The 22,766-nt window shown below is 33.7% G+C and overlaps 1 protein-coding gene across 1 annotated transcript; it reads left to right on the top strand.

Annotated features, from left to right (window-relative positions):
* The first annotated feature begins 4,306 nt into the window (after positions 1–4,306).
* On the top strand, positions 4,307–21,553 carry LOC130644845 (MFS-type transporter SLC18B1-like). The gene is made up of 17 exons (XM_057450614.1): positions 4,307–4,942; positions 5,883–6,196; positions 6,891–6,986; positions 10,979–11,052; positions 11,253–11,400; positions 11,503–11,571; positions 13,314–13,404; positions 13,591–13,674; positions 13,963–14,042; positions 15,311–15,409; positions 16,455–16,552; positions 17,439–17,534; positions 17,734–17,808; positions 17,921–17,987; positions 18,912–18,938; positions 19,248–19,294; positions 20,106–21,553. Exons 2-17 carry the CDS (start codon positions 5,915–5,917, stop codon positions 20,149–20,151), a joined length of 1,479 nt encoding a protein of 492 aa, XP_057306597.1. The 5' UTR covers positions 4,307–4,942; positions 5,883–5,914; the 3' UTR covers positions 20,152–21,553.
* The last annotated feature ends 1,213 nt before the right edge of the window (positions 21,554–22,766 follow it).

Genomic DNA, 22,766 nt, shown 5'->3' with positions numbered 1-22,766 from the left:
GCCACGACCAGTTTCTAAATAGGTGTGAATGGGGGGGGGGGGGGGGGGCTGAATTTGGCAGAAATTTGAAACAAGTAAAATATTCTTATAAGAAAGAAATTTCCTGAAAGTCCTATCTAAGAAAAGAAATTTTTCCAATCTCGCAGTTTATCGATAAGATTTCTATCACACCGAAATTTATGATGGAGACTTAGATTAATCTTTGACGTTGCTATGGTAATAAATCGCAATTTGATGTGACCCCATATTTTGATTTATAAAATCAATTCAATTTAAGTGAGAGCGATTTAATTGAAATCTGAAAATAAAAATGCCTCGAGGCAAGCCTTATTCGCGATTTAGGCGATTTAAGAAAATAAAAACAATGCGGTCACCAAAAATTTCCCTTAAACATGGTGAAAGTATAAGCAGTGGAGAAACAGAGAGAAGAAAATTGTTAAGTTAGAGATGGTTCAGGGAGGGAAGGATAATTATCAACTGTAATCAAATATCCAACACAGTGCGTGGGTGAAATAAAAGAAAAAGTTGATTCAGCTGGGCCTAGAAAAACCCTCAAGCAAATGAAAACGAAACTGAAAAACTTGCAAAAAACAACAAAAAATCAGGTGCATCTCCAATCTTTCCTCCATCGTACGACGACATTGATGAGATATCAAGATCACGAGACAGTGTTGACATGCCTGATGTAACAGAAGTTGGCGCGAAAACTGTGAACAACAGCGAGAATGCAAACAGACAAGATAGTGTAACACAAGAAACAGCTGATGAAGGTAATACCAAATTTCAAAATCCTGGGCATCACGAAATCTATGTGTATTTTATTGATTTAAAATATTTTAGAAGCTCCGTTCATTCCTGACGAAGTTTTGGTGATAACACTTATGATTCGGACGGAGATGGGAAATCTCTGATTGATGAGGCATTTGCGGATTCGGAGAAGAAGATAGGAAAGAGAAAGAAAGAAATCCAAATAAGCAAATATGACTTCAATAAGAACAGGACAGACGTCAGGAAGAATTTATGAGCGACATGTTTAGTGAGCAACAAAAAGCAGAAAAGAGACAAAGACAAAAATTTTTTTAGCATTGGTTAAATGTTCGTAAAAAAATAAAATGTATACAAGTATTGAGTTTGCAAAAGAGATGTTGCTTTTTAAATCAACTTATTTTACTACTAGGCAAATGTTTTATATATAATCGTCCAGAGTTTTGAATCCTTTCCCACTTCCACTCATGACAATCTCAGTTGGAATTGAATTAGGCCCAGCAGGCACATCTTGATCAAACAACGTTGCAGCAACGTTCTTGAAGACGTTTCCTTTTCTCCATCATGACGAAGCTCAAGTGAAAAAAGTTTAATAATAAATAATAATCTTTACACTTTTTTTCTGTCCAGTAAACAAAATACAATAGCTGTATTGTTTAAAAAATAAATCTTACTATATTTTAAATTAAATTCCACGAGAATCAACTGCTAAATCGAAATACGTTGAGTGTGACCCCTCTATTTTATTGGTCAGCGCCGTCAGGTAGCTGATCTTTTATTTCAATTTGCCTTTTTGTGTTCGTGTGTTACTCTGTCCGTCCCTACTTAATCCAAAGGCCGTTTTCCACCCATCGGCCAATCAGGATGCAGGAATCATGAGTTTCCAGAACCAAACGACATTTTAAAAGAAAGAAACTGATCTGATCAGATCTGAAATACAGCTAAAATATAAATAAAACCAAATATATTTCCGGTTTGGGCTGTCTGACTGGTAGTTACGTCCCCGTACACTGAAGATCTCGCTGGTTTCGTTGACCATTTTCAAGGCAAGTTATTCTACTTTTCTATTTATTGTTTTATAGCTACCTAGCTATTAGGTAGCTACCGGTAATGCATTTAAGTATTCCCAAACCTCAACAGGCTTCTAATTTTTGCCAATCGCACTGCATATAATAAGCTAGCAAGCTAGCTAGCTAGCTAGCTAGCTATATATTAACTGAAATATAGTTAGTTAATGACCTACTGTCCTAACTGCTAAAGCCGACATCAATAAAATGTTCGGTTCGTGTCATTTTTGCATATGAAAATGTGGTGGGCGGGCAAAAAAAATTGCCATCTTCGTTTAGGGTAGGCATCCATATGCTCACATTGCCAAACTAAGCATTGATTCGACGTTACTTTGAAAACCCCCACCCCCACCCCCTGTCAGTAGTATCAGGCCATGGCAGTTGCAAAAGAGGTAGGTTTAGTCATGATGTTTCAATCGCAGTACGCTCTGCCATCATGATGACGGAAGTACATTCTGACCAAATGTAGTTTGTTTGATGCTACATGAAGGTCCCCCTCTCTTCCGCTTGTAAACAGACAAGATCCGGGCACTGTAAAATACGATTGTTTTATCAAATATATCTCTCTTGTATCTGTGCCCAAAGCAATTATATTCACGCTGAAATAACTGGGCAATTACAGCAGGAATAAATTGTGGCGGATTTTGCAACTTTAGAGTCTAAAAGTGACCGATCCGCAAAAATTAATTTCTGTCAAAAATTTGAAAATTGGCTTTTGGCGAAAATAATTCCATTTTTAAGATTTTAAATATTATTTGCCAATTTTGAGTTTTTGTCCCAATTTCCAAAAAGACTTTCAAAGATGGTGGAAATTTCAAAAACACAGTTTTCGGTGAAGTTCTTGGTGAAAATCTGCTTTGCTCCTAATGCAATGTATAATACGTGTAAGTCATATTGAAGAAGAACTACTTTGTTCATCACTAACATACTGCCAAGCAGTGAGCGGGATTCGATCCGCGGTCCCCAGAACTGGGAGCCCCTTGGCAGTATGTTAGTGATGAACAAAGTAGTTCTTCTTCAACATGACTATTTTTTTCTTTAATACCGTCTTGATATATTTAGTAGCACTATCCTCATAATTATCTTATGGGGCATTAATTTGGATTGTGAAATCGAAAATGGAGCTTTTGATGGTCCCTAATTTTCGCAAATTTTCCTTCTTGCAAAAGTTTCTTCCCTTTGTTTACAAAATATTGTGTAGTTTTTTTTCTTCTTTTCTCATAGGTCAAGCGAAAGAACAACGGTTTACTTGGTTACTTGTTTAGACACGTTTACTTTGTTACTATTTAATCTATTGTCAGACTTGGACACTACCTTGATCTTACAATATACTTTTACATATATATAACTTATAGAATAGATTTTTTTTGCAATAAAAAATAATATATATAAAAAATATATATATAATTTTACTGTTCTACTTTGTTGTATTTTTACGATCTAGGCATATCGCATTGCTATTTGAACTTTCGGTTCAACCACTGAGCTCAGTTCAGAACTACGGTTTCTGAAGAAATTTTCTCGCTCTTAAGGCCAGCTCCATTCTGTTCAATTTGTGTGTAAATATTACTTTGGCTTTTCTAATGGCTAGTGACGTTTAGTCCAACCCCGGGCCTGTCAACCCAGATAAAATAGTAGTAGGCTCATTTTATCAAGGTCATTCTAGATTTGGAGAATCAGCGGGTAGCCAATGCGTGTGCAATGCTTTGTGGGCCATCTGTTACCTTTCTATTGCGTCTGTGCGTTACTGGACTGAATCTTGATCGTATTTTGACACTAGGGAATGATCTTTACGTCAGCCTAGGTTACACCAGTCAATATCTTGCTTTAGACGAATGCCCAATTCAATTGCAACTGAAAACGGGAATATTCAAATTGAAAAGTCAGATTCCTATTTATTTGAACTTTCGAGAAATAGTACTTCCTTTCTCCGTACCCAGTAATATGCCAATTATCTCACGCTATCTCGCAGTGGAAACCAAGCATAAGAAGTGAGACGATATTTGAACTAATATCGTTATTCAGAGGAAAGTTGGTAAATTTTACTATCTTGAAGCGGAAGAAAATTTTCTTTTTTACTTTAGTGGATAAAAAAATTCTCACTCACACATTTAAAGTTCTCAGTCGCGCTGACCTCAAGGCCTAAGGGCCTCTAGTTTTGTTTATGTATACGCAAAAAGTGTCCCGGGCCCCTGTTGATCGACCCTATTAAAGAAAATAAACATACTTGTTGCAACCTTGCAACAGAATTGCACATTTGCAGAAGATTTATTAGAGCTCAGAAAGTATTAAATATTGCATTCATCATATGCACACAATACAGTATCGCCTTGAGTACAATAAGATTTTTGGTTCAGCTAACGTTTTTCTTTACTTAGCGCTCAGTCTAATTCTCTTGTTTTGCAATTTCTGGCTAGCTAGCTCTACAACATTTTAGATGTGCATATTTTACATGGCTAGCCTCACAAATATCGAGGGATATACCCTGTCTATTATTTCCAGGAGGGGCCATGGCGTAGATGGAGAGTCCTAGAGTATTTAATGCTCATTTTGAGCTACGCAGACCCAATTAGAGCCCGCGCTCTACTAGACAACTCCCGGCAACATCCAACGGCCCACACAGTGTGCCATCTTCCCAATTTCCCTCACATGGCTTGGGTTAACCCGGGGCTATGGTAACATTCACTCGCCCATGTTGAATCGCCGTCAAGAGGAATCGAACCCCGGTCTCCCGCACAGAGTACGAGAGCTATAACCACTAATCTACGGCGCCATGAGTCGTTTTTATAGTAGTAGCAGTAAATGGATTAAATGGAAATGGATTAAACCTAATTTATTATATGTTGATGATGTTTCGTTCTGGCTGGCGAAAGAAATCAGATCAAGAAAAGATACATATTTTTAGGCAAGATTTCAAATGGATATTGAAACATATGGTTATAACACAACAGAAAAATGATTCTGGTTTGGGAAGTTTATCGTAAAAAAGGAAGCTCGGAAAGTTAACAGGTGAAGGAGATGTAGCACACAAAACAATATCATGCCCAGAGTTCTGAAGTCTAAGTTTGCAAGGACTCACAAAAAGATCCTTGTGATGATAAATAAGTTAGGTAATATTCACTAGCTACGCTTCGATTTAGAAACACTGTCTAAAAAAAATTAAATCAGTCTTAAAACTACTGAACGAATGCTCAAGTACAGTTGTTATTTTTAATAGAAAGTTTTTGGTAAGCTTGTTCCTTAAGATTTTTCGCACCCCTGGTGGTTTTTATTTTAATAACTCCTGAATACCATGTTGCATAGCTACGATACTTGCTGAGTTTCAATAATTATTTGTTAGAAACCTGCATGCCAAATATTTAGGTCCCATACCTTTCAGAGGCTTTGATATTGGCTATTACTCGTAACTACCCCTAAAAAACTCTATGAAACCCTTATAATGGGGAAAATATAATAACTCTTGTTAGGATTATCATTTGAACTTGAAACTTACAACACAACTTTGTTTTATCAAGAAGAATCATTTCGCATGTTTTGGGCACTTGGTAATCCAATTTCCAGATTTTGAAATAGAAAAAAAAAAATTTTTGGTAATTTTTAGTAATTTTTTATGCGATCAGTATAAAAAACCGGAAATTATGTTAAATAACAGTGATTTAAAATGCCATACATAAATGTATTTAAAATATCAATTAAGCAGTGATTTGTTTCATCTTTTCAGATGAATCGAAATTACTGTGAAAAAGATTTTTGTGGAAACAATATATCAGTGGCCATAAAAATTGTTTTCCAAAATTTTTTAGGAAACAGACAGATTGTTAGTATCCCATATTTTTTTTATCTGAATTTGCACAAAAAAATTGCCCTGGAAAAGGGTGCTTTTTATGTTTTTAAATATACCATAATACCACTATCTGTTCATTCTACTTTCGAGAATGGGTAATTTGTCTCCAATATGTTCGTAGTATTGCAGTATTTAATATATAGGCCTATAATACTGCTTCAATTTTTTTTTGTTACTTTATTGTGTATGTCTTTGATTTTTTACAGTTTAACACAATTTAAAAAAACCAAGATTCACTATGAGCACTGTAGTCAATAATGATGATGCTGAAATCTCTTCATCAGTCCAGTCACGGTCAAGTCAAGGAAAAACAAGTAGCCTTCACACATCCCCAAATGTGTTCTGTCGGCAAAGCAGCATTACTTCAAATAATTCAGTGGGGACATTTCCAGTCAATAAGCAAGAAAGTACAAAGCTCATCAAAACCAAAACAGATTTACTAGTTTTAATATCTATGGCATTACTTTATTTTGTTGGAACATGTGCATTTTCTATGATAGCTCCATTCTTCGCCCCTGAGGTATGTGGTTTGGTTATAAGTAATAGTAGCATTTTGAAAAACTTGTATGTATTAGTAGGGCTAGACAAACCCACCACTATAATTATTCCTTATAAATATACAAACACACATGAACAAACAGTATTGTTAGAGTCAGCCCGTAGGATGTTGACATTTCAGTCCTCGCAAGTTAGCAAAAAGCTCCTTGCCAAAAATTTGGCGACTCAAATCAAAATTTCCTTGGCAGTTGTTGGTATCCCATAACCAATTCCATAATATCTTTGCATGTGGTTGCATTTATTAATTTTTTTTTACTTGACTGAGCTATTTATGCTTTTTTCATTTTTGAAACAAACTCCAAACATGAGAACCCAGAATCCACACTACATGTGTTAAGGAAAAAAATGTTTAAAAAAACATTTGCTAATTTGCTGTGTTTGGTTTAGCGTGTTTTTGAAGTCTACAAAAAAATTCGCAAGGCAAACCAAAATGTACCTTGGCATTTACCTCAGGAACTGTCAATTCCTGAAGTAAATTGCCAGGAGAGTTACAATACTAGAATGATTTACAGCATTTAAAGTTTTTTGCTATAAGCCTTACCGAGTGAAAGAGGGAAACTGCATTAAATTTCACAAAGTAAGAATATATTCTTTTTTTGCACTTATGCTTCTCTCTTTTTGTATTTACATATGTTTTTTTTTTACTTTTCATGTAGGCTTTAAAAAAAGGATCTGATGGAACAATTACTGGCCTTATTTTTGCTGTCTATCCATTAGTAGTTTTTGTCGTTTCTCCATTTATTGGCAAATTGGTGAGTTGTATAGAGATGTTTATTTGTTCTCTAAAATATTGCTTAATGCTGATGATTTAAAAATAAATGTTTAATTGAGTAACTCTGTGTGAATTAATTTTAAAGATTTTGCAAATTTTTGCACTTTTCGCGGAAATTAATCCACACAATTTTTTTTGAATCTTGTCATTTCAGAAAATTGATCCACACGAAATTTTGTTGAATCTTGTTATTTGCAGAAATTTATTCATGCAAATTTTTTAAATTTCATAATTCACAATTTTTTTATGAAAGTACCCAGCGTGCTTCGAATATGTAACTAAAGTGGTTGGAGTTTAGACGAAATGAAATTGTTGAATTTAAGTCTAATAAAAACGTATTTTATAAGACAAAATCTGCTTATCAATTTTAATTATATACTTTGTTTGTACTATAGACATGAATTTCAATGTTTATTTCCTTTTGTGAAAAAAATTCTAATGTCCTTTGATTTTACTGGGGTTTTCTTAATGCAATTCTTTTTCATCCTAATTGGTATAAGGCGACTCCAATTTAATTAGTTGTTCTACGGGACCAACCCTAATTTGCACGAAAATAAAAATAATAATAATATCAAGCAAAAAAGTTTTAAAGAAAAAAAAAGAAAAAAAAAAACAATTTCTTATCCCATCTCGTGAAAATATAATGAGCATAGCATTTGTTGGTTGAATGTCAACAAGGTCAATAACGTTACTTTACTTAGGACCACTGTTGTTAACGCCATTGGAAGTTGATTCTTTGTTATTTGTTGTGATAAAACTAAAATGCGCAATGCGCTAATTTTGTAATCACAAAAATAATTACATGGTTAAACAGAAGTTTTCAAATTTTTATGTCATTTATAAAAAAAAATAGCTACTTTCGCTAAAATAGTTATCGTACAACAAGACAGATTATTGTCGTAACACCCTCCTTCGTTATGATTATATATATGTTTAAAATTACGCTACCTAAGCTGTAATACAGCAAGACTTTAGTCGATATCATTTAGGAAAAATAATTAAAATAAGATAGAATATGCTTGTCGTAACACCCTCCTCTGTTATGAATTTTAAAAAAAATGATTTTACAGCTGCGAATGACTTTAAATATTCTCAACTAAACAACCATAGTCCAAAAATAATTTGCACCTAAATTTAGATTTTCCTATAAAAGTGCGCAAAAAACATTAAAAGAACAATAAAATTGTTTGTTTTATTATTTTAAGGAGGAGAAGAATGACTTGCTGTGTAAGTCTCGAAACAGCAAAAGTATAACCTGCTGTATAACTTTCAAAACAATACAAGTATATTCTGTACAACTTTCAAAACAGCACAAGAATAATTCTTGCTGTATAACTTTCAAAACAACACAAGCAGCCCTTAAAATTAGAATTTTTTTGCGTCGGCAATAAAACTACCGACGTGAGATACATTTCAACTGATTTGTGTCGGCATTGCGTCAGCAATATTTTTTATAGTGAAATTTTTCAGCTGGCAATAACTTTCGTCATTCACTTTTTATTAGGACTAGACCTCTCATAAATTTGATGCATTGATCTCCTAAGACGATTACAAATAGGAATAGAGTACAAGTCTTATTGACATACCTTCCTATTTTTTGTTAGGTTAATAGTTCACTGCCAACTGCCTTATGTTTCGAGATGGACTCATTAGGTTAGGGCATCATTAGGTTGTATATCGCAGAAGTTGCCGGTGACATGCTTCGAAAATGCTTGTCACTGGCACAGTTTAACATGAAGCAAAACTGTACAGGAGACTCAATTGTTAGAGTCTTTGCAGAACATCTCTCCTGACAAAACCGAGGGCTGGGCTGACTTATTGGCTGCTGTGTTGTGTGGGAGAAAGAACTTCTGGACTTCTTTTTAATACGATATACAATTTTTTAGACTATTATTAAAAATCGAATGGTACCACAGTATTTCTGTAGCCTGAGTGATTTTAGTTAGTGATAATGGCTTAACTTACTGAAAATCGAATGTAATTATTTTGTAGTCGCAATGAGTGGGAGTAGCTCAAACAAAATCAAAATTATGTTGTTTAAAAATTTCACAACAAAATTACGTCGGCAAAAAAATTGCTGACTACGGTTTCTTCGTATTTTACATCGGAAATTATGTTGGCAGTGCCGAATGCTGACGCTAATTTTAAGGGCTGCACAAGAAAAATTCTTGCTGCACAACTTTTAAAAACAAGTTTTTGAGCATGTAAGTATTTTTATCTTTTCACATTGAGAACTATAGTTACATATTTTTTAGTGAGACAAATTATCATTACTTTTTCTTCGCAACTAAAAATATAAACTGTGTGCATTATGCGAAAATACATAAAAAAACGGTTGTTGAAAACCCTCCTCCTTTGTTATTCTTGTTGTTGTTGTTGTTCCAACCATACATTCTTGATAACATTTTTATTTCTCCATTCGACCGACCGACCGACCGTAAGCTACTATCGATTTAGCCTATTAAATTGGAGTCGCCTAACCAGTATTGCCACAGCATCATCTTTTTCACGTGCAAAATCTTACTATTTTCTATTAATCCTCCTTTAGTTCAACATACAGTTGAGCCAAAAGTGCAACAATCCTCAGCAAATTAATTCGTTAAAATATAATACAGTGCAATGTTAATTATCATGTCTTCTTCCTAAGACGTCAATCTTTACTATCAAAAGAGGAAAGCAAGTAATAGTTTTTCTTCTGACGGTATTGGGCCACGATTTCGCTGCGTTTGTTTAATAAGTTTGATTCTGTGTGGGTTTCTATCTAAAACTTACCGTTAGGCGCAACAGGCATGTTTCTCTTTCTGGTTTATATTCCTTTACTTTCTTTATGATCCGCTCTTTCCTTGCTCTTTCTTATTCCGAACCTCTGTAGAAAGCAATGTACTATTTGGTACTTTTTGGTGTTAAATGATTTGTTATGGTTAGCGTATCTTTTTTTAAACATTGTTTCACAAAGTCCTGTATATTTTGCTGCCTGGTTATTGTGCATGAATAAAGTTGCAAATGATATTTTGTGAGAAACATTTGTTGTTAAGTATGCATTCTTCTTTCTTAAGACAGTCACAAGTTTTAACAATAGTGTATCATTTTTGGACAAATGTTTTTGTTGTGGCCATTTGCTTTGATCCTTGTTTGTTCTTACATAGGCAGGAAGATAGTACTCTGCAGGTTAATTTCTTTAAATTAAATCAACTTTTTTTTGTAGCATGTCAGGAAATGGTAACAAAGAATTACATTTAATTTCCTCGAGCAATTCGGCATATATTTTATGTATCCCATCAGAATTTTCTCTGAATTTTCTCTGCCATGTTGAGAAAGGAAAGACCCTTCTAAATATGTGCGACCAATATTTATACCAAACACCTTTAATCTTTATCAATACCTAGAAGCAACCTTAACAGGGTTTGTGTCCTATAAAGTCTAGTTTCACGGTCAAGCCCTTACGAAAGAACACACCGTAATTATGTCTAGAAACAACCTTGACAGGGTATGTGTGGTATAAAATATAGTCTTACGGTCAAAAGCTTGCAAAGAAGCATTCCATGGTTTACCTAGAAACAACTTTCACAGGGTTTGTATGTTATGAAGTATATGGTTACAGTCTGACATAAAATAGGTTTGGCCAACATTGGTTGATTGAATTCGTGTTGTGAGGTATGTGATAGGTGAAGCAAACTAAGAAGTAGATTTCCGTTCCCAAGATTGGGGTATAGTTTAAAAACATAAGAAATTATTTCTAAAATTATTTCTCGTGCACAGCAGCATAATATTCGGCTTATTTTTTTAACTACGTCATGTGCACTTGTTTCGTGCTACTTGTTTGTATCTGTATCTACATATGTATGCATGTATAAGGCTCATAACAGTGATTTCGAAATTTCACTTTTATGCTCAAATTTGTTGTAAACACCTATCAGCACTTGCGCTATCATAACTTTTTGGATGTTTTATGACCTGTTTTATATATTTTAGCTACCACTAATTGGTCCTAAATTTTGTCTTATTGCTGGATGTTTCATAGAAGGTGGAAGTGAAGTTTTATTTGGGTAAAAATATAATTATTTATTTGATATTTCTGCAGATATTTTAAGCAACAGGATCACATGCAAACTTTTGTAACTTAAAAAATTTATGGTTTAGTTAAGCAAAATCATTTTTTTAAGCTTTGAGTTAGAAATCTGGGATTGTTTTCATTAGCCTGTAACAAAACGTTATTGCTTAATAATGCAACTTCATTAACTTTCAGCTTTGTTTCAGAGTTGGAATCTGGAATAATATTTATCAGCTTCTGCTTTATTATTCGCATTGTAACAGCGTTGGGCTCTGCATGCTCCCAAACAGCCATTCTTGCAATTGTGAGCATTACATTTAAAGATAACATGTCAACTATGTTTGTAAGTATCTTAATGCATGATTCATCAAGTATATGAATTTATATGTTAATTTCATGCTTTTGTCCAACTGATAGAAAATTATTTTTAGATAATTTTCTTTAGGGCATTTTGGAACTTTTTTCTGGTCTTGGATTTACGGCAGGCCCGGCTTTGGGAGGGTTTTTATACAAGGTATATATATTATATGTGATGTTGTTATGTTATGTGGTATTGGGCTAGTTAAGCAGGAAGATCTTGATTGTTGAGAGGGGAGAAGTATAAGAATGGTGTGAATGTGTAACACCAGTATCTGGGGCAAAAAGAGTTCAGATAAACTTATAGATGCAGGCTAGATATTTACAGCCTATCTAAATCAGATTGGAAGGTCATTTATATACTCTGTCCAAGCCATGCTAGCGTGGAAAACAGACTTAAGCCAAGAATAACGATGTATGAGTACCTTCACCATTTCCTTTACCCCTTTATAGTCAAGGCTCTACCCTTGTGCACATTCCATCGACTGATTGCACTGTACATACGCGCTAACTCACTCGATAGCCTAGTTTTATATTCATCCAGATTACCCCTAGGCGCGCGTGTTCCACGTCTCCAGCACAGTCCCTCTGCTTTGTTTTACATTCGCTACTCACTAACTGTACATTACGTCACTTACCCAAGGCGCAGTGGTGCTCTTAACCAATTAAATCTCACCATTACAGGTGCCTTTTACCTACCAATTATATTTACCCATAAAATCACGTGACTTAATCTTCTTTAGCAATAAGACAGCACATTTTTTTTTCCCTTTACTTTTTAACCTTTGCTAATAATCGCACATGGTTTGTTACCAATCACTTACCAAATCTGTTAGCATGGCCAACAAACAAATGGAGAAAGAATTATATAGAGGTAACCCTTTCGTTATAAACAGACCCTTCATAATGATCGACCGCTCATGACTTTTCTGAAAGTTTACTTACTATAAGTAGGGAAATTATGTTGCAAAAATGTCACTGTTTTCCTCTACACTTATCACAACTATGTTGCTTTAAGTTTTTGTCATTTTTGTGTCTGTTTAGGTTTTTTTATCTGCCTAAGATTGTTGTTTTACCAGTGTCTGCAGTATTTCCAACAAAAACTGACTTGAGGTTGACTCTGATAATTTTAGTGATGTTGTCAATTCTATTGATGACAATTTGGCTGGTTAAATAATGGGTTATTAACATTATAACTAACAACAAACCAACTGGTTAGAACTGAACCCTCCATGGTTCTGCAATAAATTTTTGACACTTAAAGTTAAAGCTAATACCGTATCTGGTAAACAATAGCATAGTCCTGTAATAATTACGCCTCTCCACTATCCCATTACCAAAAGAAGATTTATTTCTGCATTAAATTTTTTTCATTTCTTGAAGAACATTCAAAAATTCTTTACAATCATCATTTAAACACTTTCTTGGGTTCAATGAAAATATGAACACTTTTTTAACAATTTCAGCTGTTTGCAAAAACTTTCAAGCTCATGCGAAGAAGTTTATTAATGTTGATTTTACAAATACCGCAGTTGCCATTTGCACACCAGTGAAGTTTTCAACTGACCTAACCATTGCCCTCTTTTGATCCTCTTAGATCTTGTGTAATCTTCACCTTCTCAAACTGCACACAAGTAAATTGCATGTTGTTATGTGTACCCTTATTAGAATTCTGACTGTATTACTTTTTTGGCTAAGGAACATTACTGACACAGTCTTTACTGGGATGGTGCTATCATTGTTATTATTCTTTGCCCTTGACACTTAATGTTTAAGGCGCCACCAATGCAATATACTTATTTTACTGGTTACTATCACGAAATATTAATTATCAGTAGAACAAAAACCCAACAATTTTTTTGAGGATAATTGTTTTTTCTAAAATTTGTATTTTCTTAGGTTGGAGGATTCAAACTACCATTCATTGTTCTCGGAAGTTGTGTGCTTCTTGTACTTTTTTTTGTCATGCTTATATTACCAGGAAGCCATGGTATGTTTCGCATCTTTTTTACATAATATTTTGAAGGTTTCTAGCTATTTACTTGTATTGATACTGTCATCCCACTGTATATTGCCTGTATGAATGCACCTGGTGGACAACATCCTGGGGAGTCAGTTGTAATTTCAAATCCAAGATAATGCAGTAATGTAATGAAATTTATTTTGACTTTTTCAGCATACAGAAATGAAGAGCCAAATGAAACTCAGCAAACTGGTTCCTTGAAAAAGGTTTTGCTTATTCCTGGAGTTCTAATGATAGGTAATTTAGAAGGGAAAGATGTTTCTTTTTAATTAGTTTACTACTGTTTTTAATTAGTTTACTGTTGATGCTTGAAAGTTTATTTGATGTCAAGTAGCTTACAGATCGTAAAAATTAAAGGAAAGTTTTTTTCCTAAAAGTGTGCAGTCTTTGGATATTGTGAAGTCTTTCTTGTTTTGGAAAATTTTATCCCCTATAATTTTATTTCGCCATCCTCAAGAAGAATGTACAAAAAAATTTAGCTATATATTTTAAACACAATGCTTTTATTTATTATTTTTTTCTTAGGTATCAATGCTGTTATAGGAGGGATGGTTTTGTCATTTCTTGATCCAACACTTACTAATCATTTGGAAGATATAACAAATGTATAAAATCCCTATCATTTTAAGTTGTTTTTTTTTTTGTTAAGTTTAGTAGCAATAAAAGAGGATGACTTTTTTATGTGATGTGTTACTTATTTCAGGGTTTGTGTTTTCCTTCTTATATAAATCCATACTAGTCGTAAACCACAGATTATCCATGGAAATTTACCCGTATGTGCCTTATAGACAGACAGAAAATTTATGGGTTAACCCGTCTTCTATATTCCTGTCCCTAGACTGTCACCTGTCGTACATGTCCCAGGCATCACTCTTTTGTGCATCCTTGGCACAAGGTAGTAATCCAACTACCATTTTAAACAAAATACCACTATTGTTAAAAAGACTAGTCGTTAACCTGTGAAATACTAATGAAAGGGTAGCTGTATTAGCTGTAACTTCAATGTGTTCTATGTTAAAGTGTGATGTTCTCAAAGCACAAAGGGTTTTGATCTCTCTCTTTTCCAAAGTTACTGATTTCCATTTTATAGTGTTTGCCAATTAATTTAGAAGCTTTTATATTCATAGGCATCTTTATAAAATATGTGGAGCATGACTATAAACTGGATTTTAGGCTGTTGTTTATCTTGTACCGGAGTTGCTTTTTATTTAGTTACTGAAAAATTAAGATTGAAAATATTCTCATTGCTCGTCATTCATGACAGAAAATTTAAAATCTCCCCTGATTATGACATTAGAACCTCCTGCAAGATTTCAAAAAGTGTGGGCACCCTTTTGTATATAATGCACTGTGACGTGTTGCATTTTGCAGTCATATACAGCATATGTTTTGCATTTAATCCTGCAAGCGTGTATTATTTGACAAGAAGAAAAATTCTTGTTCTTGAATTTTCTTGAAATTATAAATACACTGCCCTTAAATTCTAAGCTATATAGTGGAAGTATGCTAATAAACACACTGGAGAATAGTGAATTTATGATTGAAAATGTTCTTTATTGTTTTTAAACTCGTGGTTTTCAATAGCCATCTTGGAAGAGGTTTCCTTTTTTTTGTGAGCATTCTTTAGTTTCAAAAGTTGAAACAAGGCAACCTCTTCGCAACTTTTTATATTGAAAATTTCCGCATTGAAAAGGTTTGACTTAAAATAGAACAATGTAATTAGAATAACTTCGGCAAAAGGACACCAGCGGCGGTTTATAGTTGTAAAAAAAACGTTTTTTTAAAGAAAATGATTGATAGGTGACTGGTAGAATTTATACTTTTGCCTTACCAATTTCTTTATGTGTGTAACTTGTGTTAAATTTAATTTTAGAATGGTTTATCTAGTGAAAAAATTGGTCTTGTATTTTTAATACCGTCAGTGTTGTATACCATAAGCGCACCACTCCTAGGTATGGTCACCGATAAAATGGTACGTTACATATATGTGATGAACATGTCGTTCTTGCTTTTGTTTATTTATTATCGTTATTTTTCTCACTCTTCCTTAAATACTCCACAGTGGATCGTCTGTCATAAATATTTTTCCCATTGGTATTTTGTACACCCTTTCCTGCCTGTTAACATAAAGTCACGAAATTTGCTTAGACGCGGCTTATTACTATAATTATAGGTGTGATTATAATGACGTAAATTTTATAATGACGTTTCTATGACAAAATCCCAGGCAGGCCATCCAAGCAGACCATCTTTAAGCACTTTACCATCGCCCAGCATCCTGTCAAATTAGAGTGTGGCGATAATTTTCTCAAAAGCAACCAGCTATTAAATAGCCAAAAGCGTGCTTGAGTGAAATATTTGTATATGTGTCGACTTTCACTACCAACGGACACGATTAAAGGGGCAAGGTAGCGTACTTTTCCAGTAAACAAAAGCGGAGAAGCAACCAGCTAATCAACTTAAGGACAGAAATCACTATCTTAGCCACCTAAGGTCTAACCAACTTTTTGAAAAAAACACGTTGCGAATAAATATCTGCCAATTTTTTGCTTTTATCAGACTTTTTCTCTTGACCGAATTTTTTAATGGGCACAAAGTAATAGGATTAAAAAACTTAAACTGCTGGTTTTCTGATTTTTGGAAATTTGCACATATAAATGCATTATTCTTAAAGGTGAAATGGGTGCAATCTTGGTATAAAATCTGTTGCAGACTAAACAAATCTACTAACGTATAAATTTGACAGTCCTCATTTGTTCTTGTTTAAAAATCTTGACCTGTCAACAGAAATTCACAAAAAGGATGCTAAATTATTTTGAGGTAACATATGAGTCACGCGAAGTTCAGGTTGAGGAGGGGGTCGTGTATGCAAAAGATTTGATGGTCCAAAGGATGTAGTTAGATGTGATAAAAATTCAGTGATCGAGTTACTAGTGGTGAAGATACTAAGGATCGAATGTGTGTGTTCTTTATATGTTTTTTATCGTCCAAAAAATGTATCACTATTTTTTTTTTAGTTTTCAGGGAGGTATGCAATAATTCTGGGAAATGTTATATGTTGCGTGAGTTATCTCTTTCTCGGGCCATCACCACTACTGGACTCATTTGTCAGCTCGTAAGTGCATTATTAGTGTTTAAAAATCTCAACTGATTGTTAGCCTGCTGGTAGATTGTTTGCTTTCAGTACCACAGATGTTGTGGATACACTCCCTGCCTTAGTCATACCAGAGACAGTAAAGATATGAGTCGGTCCTTTTCTACTTCGTACTTAACACAAGAATAGGATTGATGTATTAGACAGTTTGTTGGTTCATGGAGCCTAAGATTAAATCTCGCTAAGTATGAAAGGGAAGAAACTTTCGCTAGTTCGAAATCAAGAGAAATATGTTTCGCAAATCATATTTTCGATGATTTTTTGCGAGAGGCGATCTTGGTAATTGTATTGTATTGTATTGTATTGTATTGTAAATAACTAAAAACGCATATAACCCTGTATGGCTTCGTAAAACTGTTAAATGCAACACCTCACTAAACACTATTTATGATTTCATGTATAATTAGCGGGAAATTGAAGTTTAAAATCTCAGGAGCCGATCAAGGTTTTATAAAGAGTTATTGTATTAACAAAAAAGTTTTTGTCCTTAGGTATGGCTTACAAGACAAATCGCAAATCTTTTTAGAAATGAAAATATTTCTTTGGCGAAAGTTTTTTTTTTAATAGATATGTTCACTTGTTTGTACAGAAAAGCACTCGATAAACGATATAAATTAATAATTTTCTTGCGAACTTTGCGAAATATTAGGACTCTCTTACTTCGCGAAATTCGTTCTAGCAAACCTTAATTTTTTTAAAATTTTTATTCTCTCGCGCAAATAAATTCCATAATGGTACACTAGATTTCCCTTTGCAGAGCCCACTTGCAGCCCCAAAAATAACCTTAAATAATTATTTCTTGCTGTTGCTCTTTTTTAAGAATAAAGTTAATGCAATCTATTTTTAGTAAACTCTGGGTAGTGTGTGTGGCTTTAGGTGTGATGGGGATTGCAATCGCTCCCTTGGTTGTACCAATTTTAGCTGACATGCAAAAAAGCGCAACGTGAGTTATTAATACATGTTCGATATTTTTTTTAAGTTCTCTTTGGTAGTAACTCTCACGGTCTTACTACATACCCTTTGTTTTGGCTATATTGCTGAATTAAACATTGCAACAGTGTTCATGTCACTGTGGGTTTTTTTCAGGATTGAAGTTGCTTCATATGTATCTACTTTAAAGTTTTTACTTTTATATACTTTAGAAATGCCGGCCTTCCAGCTAATTTCGCGACAACAAGTATTATATCTGGTATTTTTAATAGCGTATTTAGTATAGGGTATGTTTTTCGCTGTTTTCATCAATATTATTTGTTTAACTATATTGGAAAAAGCTCTTCTATGACGTTTTTATGGCTTAGATGTAAATTAACACTATTTATTTTTATTTAGAAGCGTTATTGGTCCAACTTTAGGAGGGGCTTTAACTGACCACATGTCCTTCTCATGGGCTTCAACTGTAAGTTTTTTTTGCATTTAAAGCAAAACAGAGGCATGGGCTGTTTGATTGTGGAAGTTTAAAAAGTCCTCTGTTTCCTTAAATGAGATCTGATTATAAGATGTTGGACTTGCATTATAGGGCTTAAAAAGTTAGTTAACTACCTTTTTTTTAATTAGTTTGCTCGATCCAGGCCTCTGAATTTTTTTCCGATCAAGTCAAGATCTACAACTTGGTTTGTAATAAAATTTCTAGGTAAGTTTATATAGGCCTTATATGTTTAATCATAAAATTTGATTGCAAACCGACATGTAGATCCCAATTTATGGGGTCGTCAGCAAAAAATTAAAAGTTCTGAGTGTCATTTTAACAAAAGATTTTACGTTAATCAATTCAACTTTATAATATCTATCCATTGATAACGTTTGATTGCACATCCCTTAACAGGTTTAAAGTTACTGACGACAGAAAATGTTAAAATTTCCTATTACTTAAATATGACATCATAATTTATGCAGCATAATTAAATCTGAAAATTTTTAAATGTGAATATCTTAAGAACAAAAACAGCTTTTTGAAAAATTTAAAAAGACTTGTTAACTAATTTTTTAAGCTCAACGATATAGGTCCAACATCTTTTAATACCTCGGCTTCCCTTTAAAGAATATCAACTGCTTTTAATGGCTACGTCACAGTTTGCTTGCGATTAAGGTCCTGTAATAAATGATGTACTCCACGCAACACTTTAGCATCGCTGTTATCTTAACACATAAAGATTTTAATAAGCAATGAAGAGTGAATTTTGCAACGATTTTTGCAAGTGAGAAACAGACATTTTGTTCCCTTTTTTTGGAAGTTAACTGAAGCTTTTTTGTGTGCGTATCCTAACTTTATCCTAGAGTACGAATTTACTAAAATATTATTATTCTTTTGTTCATTCTTTAGATATTTAGTTTTGTTTTACTTGGCGAGGTAAGCATTAATAGTACGAGTTTACTTTCCAAAATATTAGCTGATACACTTCCACAAAGCTATAATTTGACAAATGACCGATTAAAAGTCCTGGGAGCTTTTTTAAGGATAAAAAAAATTAGGACTGTTATCTATTCTGATCGACTGTTTGTTGGGCTTCGACTGTTAATTAGTTGTATTCAGTTAATTATATCTTTTTAATACTAAATACAATAAACTTTTTTCTATATATGACTACTTGCTAGATAAGTTTCTATGATGGACTTTGAAGCATCTGTATACTGATTAAATTTAAATTTTGTTTTTCAGGCGGTGATTTTGACCCTGTTCACGATATGGGAGTCACATTCCAAATGGTAAGTCATCTGTTGTAATCCATATACTTAGTAAACCGTGTTATCTGTCGCAGTGCACAGCCAATCATAAAAAAAAGTATCTCCACAAGAATTGATTTGTATGTTAAGGTCGTCATCGGGAGGAAGTATTTTACATCTTAATCGCAAACACTGCTATTCTAATCAACAATCTATTTTATGAACCAAAGCTTTATAAACAAACTTACCAGGCTTATTTTTTTACCATGTCAGGACCTTGAAAAAAAAACAATGCTAGGGGCCTTAGCGTGTTCTAGGCCATATCCTCAGAAGCCTCCACTACTGAAACAGGTTATGCGTACCCTAACAAAAAAACAACCTTGTATGTAAGCGTTTTAGGTTTTTCAGACCTAAGGTATGACGGAATAGGAATATTTACCGCAAAAATTAGACTTTTCCGTGCGGTGTGAGGGATCGTCAGCATGTTAAGCCCGAGATGGATAGTCATAATGTCGCTGCGGAAGCCAAGTACTGTTGGCTGGATCCGTGTACATCTTCATCATGTAAAAAATTGTCTAAAAACAACCTTGACAGAGTTTTTGCACTGTAACGTCTAGCGCTTCGGTCACACCCTTATGGCACTCCAAAGTCACATTATTATAGTTATCCGAAGATAGCTTGTGCTACCATAACTCTATATTAATGTGTTTTTAAAATATGTAAATATTCACATTAATTTGGTCCCTTTTCCGATAAGGTACAACAAAGTGGCTATTACAGAATATTGTGTGGATAGCGTTTAAGTTTACTTATTGAACTCGTTTAACTGAAGCTTTTTTTTTTCGTTTTGTAGGTCTGGAAAAAAGACTCGTGGTTACGAATCTTTTACCCAGTGTTGAAAAAGTATTTCTCTTTAATGTATGCACATAACAAACAGTTTAAAAATGAAAACGTTTAGTATGGATATTTCTTGTTACGCGTTTGTTTCCTATTGTTGTTGTTGTTAGTTTGAAGTTAGCATTCTGATTTCGTTGCAAATTTTTTACTTCAAAGTCATTTTATTGTAATAAAAATTATATTTGTCGTCATCTTACTTTGTACTGGTATCTGGTAGAGTTGGGCTTTATATTTTAGCGAAAATATTTCAATAAAATATTTAAATATTTTCATAGGATGTTCACACTTCAGTACTAAAACTTTACCGTATTAACGTGTGTCCTGTGTCTTCAACAAAATAAACTTTTAATGAATTTACTCATTATACAGACATCATGTGAAAGTTATTTTAATATATTTCGTCATATTTATTGCTTTTTATACTTGTTAAAAATTCTAGTATAAACTTTTTTGATTTGATTGTTTACGTTTGTTTACTTTCTCCAAATATTTCTTATAATTTTTTATTTTGGAAAATTTGAATTTTTTTTTTTTGCAATATACACACACATGCTAAAAAAGCCGATCGAATTTACGATTGGGAGAAACCAGCCACCCTTATTAAGAGATCCGGAAAGTAGCCTAGCCTATAAAAAACCATAGTCACAAGGCACTGCAGCAAGCTGGCTCCGCTCACGTATCGAGGTCGTGTTCCGGGATTTTCTCGTTTCCAGTCTGAATTAAAATGTTTGGCGGCAAAATTCAACATTTGTTTGTTGACATCACAACATTACTTTGCTAGCTTCAAACGCAATGTAATGCATAGGGAAAATTGTTAATTGTTCTTTTTTGCTGATTTTGTTATTTTTAACATATATTTCTTTCGAAATATTGTAGATGGAACCTAGTGTTTAATGCGCAAGGTTTTTAAAAGTGAAATCGTCACGGACCTTTATTTTTTAGCTGCCATAATTAACCCTGGGTAAAATTATACAGGAAACTGTTTCGTTAACTAAATAAGTTAAATAAGTTGGTCAGCTATTTTCATTCATTTTTTTTATAACCAGATATAAAAATATGTTGAAAAATAAAAATACTTCTTTATTCACGAAATAGATGACTTTATGAGCCAAATAATGTTGTTTTTAAAAACGTAGCTATAAAAATAGCTGTTTTTATGTTGTTGTTTTTTTTAATGACCTTGTCCCAAACTTCATCTTTTTTTCTTCAATAACGTACGGAATGATTTAAATTTTACTTTATGAAAGCTGTTGTTTTTCTTTGGCATGAAAAGGTGTTGACAAGTACAAAGAGCATAAGAAGGCCCCCCAACAAGTTGAGTTATTTTCGTACTTACGTACTTTTAAAAGATTTGCCAAAACCCTGGATTTCTCAATAAATTGGCAACCATATCCTTGCTGTAATTTCAAAACGGACTTCGACAACATATGAACGGAAAAGCAAGATTTCTGTGGAAATTTTCCATAGGTCACCGCGGCAACGATCATTCACGAGTTTAGGTTCTGATTTATGTTCATCTGAAGCCTTGCCAGCGATGAAGTATTTTGTATGACAATCAGCTTTCAATTTAGAAAAACGTAATCTCGGTACATGGTACTCACAAATCAATATAAGAAATTAATGAATCTTTCTTTATCAGAAAATTCTTTTACTGTGTCGAAAAACATGGTTGGCTACGTCAAATGCAAAAATCAGGCTGGCATTTTTGGTTTGCTGTGATCCCGTAAAGTTCGGTCAAAAATGCTCGTAGATTTACTGCATTGTTTATTTTAATACTACAATCTTGGTCAAAAAATATGTTAAGAAAAGACAACTAATTTTGAAGTTTGCCACCACAATTAGTTACGTAGGCTATTTCTATATTAGATCCGCACATTTAAACCTGTCAACGTTCTAGGACTTAAAATCATAAAAACATAAAAATGTTACACAATGAAAGAAAAGTACTGTTAATGGCTTTTCATTGGTGTAATACAGGGGAGGATCCAGGATTTTTAATATGTCAGTCACTTTTTTTGCGAAGCCCAAAAAAGCTGGGGGTTATGGGAAACGCTTTAACCCCCTCCCCATGGCGCATCCGGAGTACAGCCCCAGAAACTTTCGCTATTTTGAGCCCTTACGTACTATTAAACGCCTAAGTAATGTACAAAAAAATAAACCATCATGTGAAAGGTTGCAATTTAGGAATAATAAAAACAAATATTTAAATTCAGATATTTTAAGACCGTTTCGTCCAATATCAGGGCTCATCAGCACGCCCGGATAATGCCTAATAACGTAATGTTAGCTATTCCAGAGATGGACAGTCTGCTATCTACTAAAGTAGGCTTAACTAGGGGACGCAGTGGATTAAATAAAATAAATTGATATTATATAAAAAAAAGAAAAAAAGACATTTATGCGCATTAAGCTGATGCAAACAAACTGTTTTGCTTTTACTTTTTTAAATTGTTTTAGCTAAAATGGTTGGCTTTAACTTCCCCTTAGTAGCACAATCATCCACCAATTATTCTAACAAATTCTCAATCATGTACCGCCTCTTTCCATAGGTTATTTGTTATATTTTTTGACATCTGAAGTTGTCCCGCAGTCCCGACGTTAGAAAAGATGCCCTGGG

Source organism: Hydractinia symbiolongicarpus, chromosome 5, assembly GCF_029227915.1.
Source record: "Hydractinia symbiolongicarpus strain clone_291-10 chromosome 5, HSymV2.1, whole genome shotgun sequence".
NCBI classification, from domain to species: Eukaryota; Metazoa; Cnidaria; class Hydrozoa; order Anthoathecata; family Hydractiniidae; genus Hydractinia; species Hydractinia symbiolongicarpus.
Note: the sequence above shows the minus strand (reverse complement) of the source record. Positions and strands in the feature narration are given on the sequence as shown.